The sequence below is a fragment of the Octopus bimaculoides genome, chromosome 24, assembly GCF_001194135.2.
Source record: "Octopus bimaculoides isolate UCB-OBI-ISO-001 chromosome 24, ASM119413v2, whole genome shotgun sequence".
NCBI classification, from domain to species: Eukaryota; Metazoa; Mollusca; class Cephalopoda; order Octopoda; family Octopodidae; genus Octopus; species Octopus bimaculoides.
Genome location: NC_069004.1, coordinates 28,253,799 through 28,262,260, shown reverse-complemented (window position 1 = coordinate 28,262,260; position 8,462 = coordinate 28,253,799). Strand labels below are relative to the sequence as shown.

The 8,462-nt window shown below is 37.2% G+C and overlaps 1 protein-coding gene across 9 annotated transcripts in view; it reads right to left on the bottom strand.

Moving 5' to 3' along the window:
- Positions 1-8,462, bottom strand: part of LOC106882187 (alpha-(1,6)-fucosyltransferase) — an 881,702-nt gene that overhangs the window by 103,586 nt on the left and 769,654 nt on the right. For all 9 annotated transcript variants that reach the window (XM_052976376.1, XM_052976377.1, XM_052976375.1 and 6 more), the window contains one exon: positions 7,231-7,343. In XM_052976376.1, coding sequence (XP_052832336.1) covers positions 7,231-7,343 — 113 coding nt within the window. The remainder of the gene's footprint in view (positions 1-7,230; positions 7,344-8,462) is intronic.

The window sequence follows — 8,462 nt, the reverse complement described above, 5'->3', positions numbered from 1 at the left end:
AATATCATGACAAATTGTTTCGTAACTTAAAAACATGTAAATAATTTACATTATTACATTTAATAAATAAATAAATTACTTACATGTCTGCATTAATGCAAAAGACAGAAATTCCTTCAAAATAATGCAGAATTTAAGTTACATTCATATCGTGCAACTTCAATTTTTATATATATATATATACACACACAGATACAAATATATATATATTAAATGCCTTGTGTACAAAAAGATGTACAACAGCAGCTGTTGAGTTTACATAGACTGTCATCATCCAGTCTGCTTCCAGTATAGCAGTTTAGCTGCTGCTATATTGAGTAGTTTTAATAGTTATGATATACAGAGCAGATGTTGGAGAAATTACAAATGCACAAGGTTGACATGATTCATTCTTACGCAGGTTTCACCACTGTGGTTGTCTAGAATTTCAACATTAGATGTTCCAAGGGCAGTTGGATGCCAATGGATCATTAATTTACTATTGCATAAATGCAATAATGATTTAAACTTACATTTACCATAATTTCTCATATATATATGAATTAGATAAAGATAGCTATGGCTGGTTTATGGGGTGACCCTGGGTTTCATGTCCATAACGCTTAGCTTTATGGCATTTCTTCAGATCCTAATGACTGGTGGCCTATAATCAAAGTGGAAGGAGAAAAGGCCTTATAACTACTTGTTGACCACTCATTGCACTTAGCAATGGACTGTCTCCCTTAGATCACTATCTGTAGTCGACAGTGTCGGCTTGTAGGTTCCAGGGGAGAAATATATAGGTAGGTAGGAGAGTGTATGTAGGTATGTAGGGAGGTAAGTAGACAGACAGACAGTAATAGATAGATTGACAGACAGATAGGCAGATGAATCTGAACAGCCACCCTCTTGACCATGGGCAGCACTACCTCCTCCAGGCACTTGATGTAGGCCTCTGTGTTGAGTATGAGGCCATGTAGGAAGATGAATGGACGTATAATGTTGCCATCACTAGAGATCACTCCAAACACCATGATGTTGACTGGATGTTTGATTTTTATCACTCTCGGTACATGTTTTGGGGACACGGCAAACCAACGGTTGTTCTGTGTATTCACCATCTGTTCATATTGGAGCTTCCTGCGCAAATACCAAGCAGTACAGCATGTCATTTCCAAATTTCTGGCAGAGTAAATTGCATCATGGTGCTGTTTTTCCCACAGAGAGTGCCCAACTATACTGCGTAGTCGACAAAATCAAAAACAATGTGCATGCGTGAAATTAAAAATATAAAAGGGCGACAATTTACCCATTGCACCCTGTATGATAATGTGTGTGTGTGTATAGGTAGATAGATACCCTTGTCTAGATATCACCTGATGGTTGTAAATGTGCATCATCATCAGCATAGAAGGGAGGCTGTTTGCTTTTAGTCTTCCAGGAAAAATATTACCTTGTCTGGAAAGAAACAGGTGAGTGTTGACAACAGGAAGGGTATCCAGCCATAGAAAATCTGCCTCAACAAATTCCATGTAACCCATGCAAGCACAGAAAAGTGGACATTAATTGATTATGATGATAATGCTGTTGCTAAATATATATATATATATATATGGTAACCAATACTGCTGATTTTCAGCTGGAATTTCGAGAATAAACACCAGTAATCTTAATGGGACAGAGTTGGGAATGGTATAGCGCTGAACCTTATCTTTCGCTTCTAACAGATAGAAACCACATTTGGATTACTTCTTGGATTACTTCAACTCATTTATTTCCTTCACCCCCCCCCCACATCTTTTAACTTTGTATCATCTTTTGCTCATCCAAGAATATATCTCTCATCTTATTTATCTATCCTACTAGTTACCGAGCAACTTGCACTATCTTTTGCTGCCTGTATTATCTTTCATTTTACATTATAAAGAAAAACAACAACAACAAAAGCCCATTTATATCTTAATTTCGTTTCCAGTAAAGCAAAATAGACTTTATACGTAAATATCAAACAGAAGCTATGAATCCATTCTGAGATATGGCTAGGGATGATGGAGCAGTGGAGGACCCGGGTAAGTAGTATAAGACTTTTATTCCTAGCAAGAAAACAAGACAGAAGATGGTGCCCAAGATATGTCAAGGGATGGAATAAGAGAATGAAAGAGGAAAAGAGATGAAGAATTACTACGCAATCTATATCAAAACTATTCAATCAAAAGTGAACAGTCAAATCCTTCACTAGAAATGCCTGTCACTGGTCAGTGGCAAATACATTCTTCTTTCTGTTAATGCATACCAACACACTGTGCCATTCATTACAATGGCAAAAGGATATCTCTATTGTATCTGCCTGTACATTCGCATATTGTCTCCACTCAAGTGAAAAGAAAGAAAGAATTGAAATAAAAAAAAAGAAGAAAAAATAGAAGCAATATGCATTTAGGAAGGCTGTTGGTGAGAAAAATCAATTTGTTTCATTTCCCAGAAAGTCCCAATTTCTTTGAAGCTGACAATAACAGGACCCAATCTGAAGATTGAAAAGCCATCAACGAACAAGAACAAATGATTATTTCAGCAAATTTAGAGGTTAAGAAATGAAACATTTCTTGACAGCCTCTTGGTGTTGACCGGTGACTGATTTCTTATGGTGAATGGAAAAAGAGAGAGAATTTCGGATGGAAATAAATTAACTTGGATATGAAATAAACAATTAAGAAAAAGTTTGTCGGTTTCTGTTTTGACTAGACTTGCTGCTAGAGAAACGTTTGCTGAGATACGGGAATTAAAAATGAAATTAAATAAAGAGATAAATTAAGAAATTCGAATAAAATGTGGTTCATGGGAAATAAAGATCGAAGAAAATGAAATATAACGAAATGAAACCAAACTGAGATGAATAAATAATATTTGTGTTTATTTTCTTTTGGATAATTAAAAAATTATATGCACATGTGGGTATGGCAGTCAGTCTTTAAGAGTTGCAGACTATACTTTAATAAAGTGAAAAAGTAAAAAGAGAAAGCATTCTTAATCACAACACAGAAAGAAATAAACACACAGACACACACATATGCACACATGCATGTACACACACACACACACACACACATATACTATATACCTAAAAAGACTACTACTTGGCAGACAAGTGTCTCAGACATACAATAAATTGTTGACCTTCTGGTTAACAGTCTAAAGCAGTCAGTCTATCAAGTTAACTACAACCTACTTGTATGTGTGTGCAGGTATGTATGTATGTGTAGGGGGTGTGCAGGTGTGTGTGCAGGTGTGTGCACATGTATGTGTGTGTACAAGTATGTATGTATATATATATATATATATATACACATACACACACACACACACATACATGCATATGTATAATGTATGTGTGTATGTGTGTGTGTGTGAACACACAAACAGAAAGCAAGTGACAAACAAGTTTTCCCTGCTTTATTGCTGAATCAGAAAACACAAAGACCTTGAGTTATTGCTTTCTGTAAAAGGGGGAGAAAACGATGGCGGGGAGGGGGGACCCCAAAAAACAAAAGCTATCCAAATACATGTGATCCTCTACCGTCTCCTACACTCCCCCCGCCAACTCCAATATCCACTGATAAATAAAAAGATCTTAGAATACATGTAGAACCGTCTCCCACCCCCACCCCCATCCCTGCCACATGCCAATAATACATAAACAAATAAAGAAAAGGAAAAAAGAAGAATTAATTCCAAGGAAGATAATGATCTTTAGACTCAGCTGCAGGCCATTACGGTTCCGTTGCTCCATATGTCGTATTCATGATAGATTTAAGTTTCTGTGTTTCCGGGAATATTTCTCGTTTGGTTGATATATATCGTTGTCAAACCTACCAACTGCAATAATGCCGGAGGAACGCAGGGACAGAAAAAAGTTCAAACAAACAATGAATTTATGAGAGATGTTCTGCACCAGTGACCTGTGACACATTAGCAAAACTTGACAAATTGGCATGCATATTGCACATTAATGCAGGGGGAGTAATATTCCAGAGAGAGAGAGAGAGAAAGAGAGAAAAGACCTTATGTTTACTATATATATATTGATTTTGAAAAACAAAAAAAACCATGTTTGTTTGTACATGTTGGTGTCATGTGTTGCATCCCTTCGCATCATAAAGGTGACTTAGCCATTTAATACAGATCAAAAATGAACATTAAAATTTATGTATAATACTCACCCCTTTTTTACCCACCAAATTCAAGATTAAAACTAGGGGTATTCATAATACATGGCATTTCGCTGTAAAGACCCTCTCCACCAACCTCAAAGAAAAACTACAATAATATTGGATTGGATTGGATTGTGTATGTTCAATCCACTGCAAGACAAGGGCTTCGGCATGCTCTCTCCAGGAACCACAGTCTGATGTGGAGGTTGCAAATTTGAGCTGGAGATCATACTAGTTTGATGAGCCTATGTCCCGCACAGACTCAACATGGCTTGGTAGAGAAGGGCAGTGTTTTTTAATATTCTTACCCAGGTGTAGTTAAGTAGATTGCATTGACCTCCTGTGTTCAACTAGTAATTATTTTATTGACCATGGAAAGATGAAAGGCAAAGCTGGCCTTAGCGGAATTTGAACCTAAAACAAAGACAGTTGAAATACCACTAAGCATTTCATCCGTGTGCTAATGTCTCTTATTTCTTTATTGCCCACAAGGGGCTAAACATAGAGGGGACAAACAAGGACAAAGGGATTAAGTCGATTACATCGACCCCATTGTGTAACTGGTACTTAATTTTTCGACCCTGAAAGGATGAAAGGCAAAGTCGACCTCAGCGGAATTTGAGCTCAGAATGTAACGGCAGACGAAATACCGCTAAGCATATCGCCCGGCTTACTAACGTTTCTGCCAGATCGCTGCGTGCTAATGATTCTGCCAGTTCACTGCCCTATAATATACATAAAGCTTTATTATCTTTTTGTGTCTCCATAGCATGACACCTGCAGCTGTCCCTCTTTCATAATTTAGCCTTTCAACACCAGGCATAAAACCACCCTCCTCTCCTAGACACTACCCTCACAACTTAGCAAAGGGCACTTTTACTTTCTTTTTACTTTTCTTGACTTGCAAATTAATAAGCTACCTTTACTAGTCTTGGTGGCCCAAGAAAAAGAAAAAAAAATCCAGTACACACTGTTAAGTGGTTGGCATTAGGAAGGGCATCCTGCCATAGAAACCATGTCAAAACTAAACTTTCAAGACTAGTACAGAAAACATGAACAAGACCACAACACACAGATTACAGCAGCATTAAATGAAGAAGTCAAGTTACTTTCAGTCCAGAGAATTTGGCCCAAATCTTGACAACAGGATGGACATTACAAGAAACACACAAGTGGCCAGGTAATTGTGAAGTTAAACCTAGTGCCAGATTAGAATTACTTGCTAAAGAACAGGTACAGTCCATACAGTTCTATATTTAAGAGATGAGGAATTATGTACACTATTTACATTTGATGGATATTTGTCCTCATCTTGTTTGTTGTCATGCCCACAGGCATATGGCTTAGTGGTTAAGAGTGCAGGTTACTAACCCCAGGATTCTGAGTTTGATTCCAGGCAGTGACCTGAATAATAATAATAATAACATCGAAAAATACCTTAGGAACGAGAACCCAGGTTTGAAATTTCCCCAAGACACCTGATGAAGGCTGGAGGGTATATCAGCCTAAATATTGTGTTAACAACAAACAAGATGAGGACAAATATCCATCAAATGTAAATAATGTAAATGATGTAGGTGCAGTCCATTTACCATAATTTAACCATGAATTGGTATAAGTTGTAAACTAGAAATATTGTTTTCAAATTTTGGCATAAGGCAGCAATTCCAAGGGATGGGGTAAATCGATTGCATTGACCCCAGTATTTAATTGATACTTATTTTATTGACCCCAAAAGAATGAAAGGCAAAGTTGACCTCAGTAGACTTCAGAATGTAAAAACAAACTCCTGAAAGGATGAAAGGCAGAGTCCACCTCAGCGGGATTTGAACTCAGAACATAAAGACACGCGGAAATGCCATTAAGCATTTTGCCCGGCGTGCTAACGATTCTGCCATCTAGCCATACGATTATTGCAACAGAAATACTGCTAATGCTTGTAATGGGAAGGTCACTGCAAGACAATATAATGCAGTCTAAGAGTTCACAGTAAACACACATTGCTATAGTATTAGCTTAGCAGAAGCAGATATTGCTGGATACAGAGGAGAATTAATCAATAGACATAAGATACATACATGTGTGTGTGTGTGTGTGTGTGTGTGTGTGTGTGTGTGTGTGTGTGTGTGTGTGTGTGTGTGTGTGTGTGTATGTGTGTGTATGTGTGTGCATAAAAAATTAATGTAAAGATTAAGACTGATCAGCTTCTTATAAACACATGACTAAAATAGCACCAGTCATCTGAAGTATTCTTCTTGTGAACTGTTGAAATTTCTTTTTAATATTTACGAAAGGTAAAGTAGGTGCAAATCTAACGACTGCCTTTCTCACCGGGAGAATGATGGAAACAGAAGGAGGAATTTGGTGAGAAGACCATGGTAGGAATGTAAACAGAATTGTTCAAAGAAGAAAACAAAAACAAAAACAAAAAATCAAAGCATTACAACACACACAGATAAATGCAAAAGACTAAAATTGAAGATTGTGTGTGTGTGTGTGTGTCTACTTCACATTAAACAAAATGAAAATGTCTTATTTATATCAGAGTCTGGTAAAAAGAGATAACTGAGAAGATTGATTATTGGGTGGGTGCAGCTATGGTCAAAAGGTGCAGTTCACAACCAAACGGCTACAACAAGTTCAATCCCACTGTATGGCACCTTGGATTGGTCAAAATTTTATGAGTGAAATTCAGCAGGTAGAAACTGTTGTAGAAGCCAATCAGAGTAAGTGACCCTTTCCTGTTGTGAATGGTAGAATTAATCTGTTGCCAGGTCTAACTTGACCACTGGCCTTGGAATAGGGGAAGTCCCTTAAGCAGTAGAGTCCACTCTATCGCAAACACTGCATTCACAAAATATGTGAGAGCCTTAAGAGGTTACTGTGGACAACACTTCCTCAAAGTATCACGGAGTAGGGATTGAAACCAGAATCACATGGTTTGCACAGTACCCTTCCACCCTATCTAGCCACACTGGCTTCCATATTAATGAAGAAAAGAAAGTGAAAAAGAAAAGATAGAAAAAAAGCAAGATAAACTTACAGATGGAGGAAACATTTTTCTTCTCTGCCAATCCCTTTAGTTCAAGGGTGGCCATCTCAAGTCGTTCACGTAGACTTTTAACATCCTTTGAAACTGGATTTAGATGAATATCTCTGTAAAGAAAAGAAATGAAAGAGTGTTGTTAATATTGCTTTAGTCACAGAGGTTGTTGTTATTATCATCATCATCATCATTGTTGTTGTTGTTGTTATTATTTTTAAGGCAGTGAGCTGGAAGGATTATTATGATGAGAGACGAAATGCTTAACAGTATTTTTTCTGACTTAATGTTCTGAGTTCAAATGTCGCCAAGGTTGACTTTGCCTTTCATCCTTTTTGGGGTCGATAAAGTTTGTACCAGTTGAGCATGGGGGGAGGGGGGGTCAATGTAATCGACCCCCCCCCCACTCATCTGAACTTACTGGCCTTATATCAAAATTTGAAATTGTCATTATAATTATTATATCAAGGCGGTGAGCTGGCAGAATCGTTAGCATGCTAGGCAAAAGGCTTAGCAGTATTTCATCCATCTTTACGTTCTGAGTTCAAATTTTGCTGAGGTTGACTTTGCCTTTCATCCTTTCAGGGTCGATAAATTAAGTACCAGTGAAGTACAGGGTCAATGTGGTCAACTTAGCTCCTTCCCACAAATTTTAGGCTTTGTGTCTATAATAGAAAGGATTATTATTATTATTATTATTATTATTGTTGTTTGTCATTATAAGCATTATTACTATTGTTGTTGTGAAGATGCATGGCCTAGTAGTTAGAGAGTTGCATTCATGGTTGCGAGATTGTGGTTTCAATTCCTAGAGCAGGTGGTGCATTGTGTTCTTGGGCAAAACAATTCATCTCATGTTGCTCTGAAATCACTTCGATATCTGACATGTGGTAACACCGCCTTTAGTCGAGCAAATCGACCCCCAGGACTTATTCTTTGTAAGCCTAGTACTTATTCTATCGTTCTCTTTTGCTGAATCGCTAAGTTACGGGGACGTAAAAACACCAGCATCGGTTATCAAGCGATGTTTGGGAGACAAATACAGACACACAAACATATACACACATACATATACACACATACATATATATATATATATATATATATATATATATATAATAATATTAGGGACAAAATCCAAAATTACAGGTAAAAACTCAATTAATCGATGAGTTCTTGAAACTTGGTTATTTTCCCTAATATATATACATATATGCCAGTATCGCCTGACT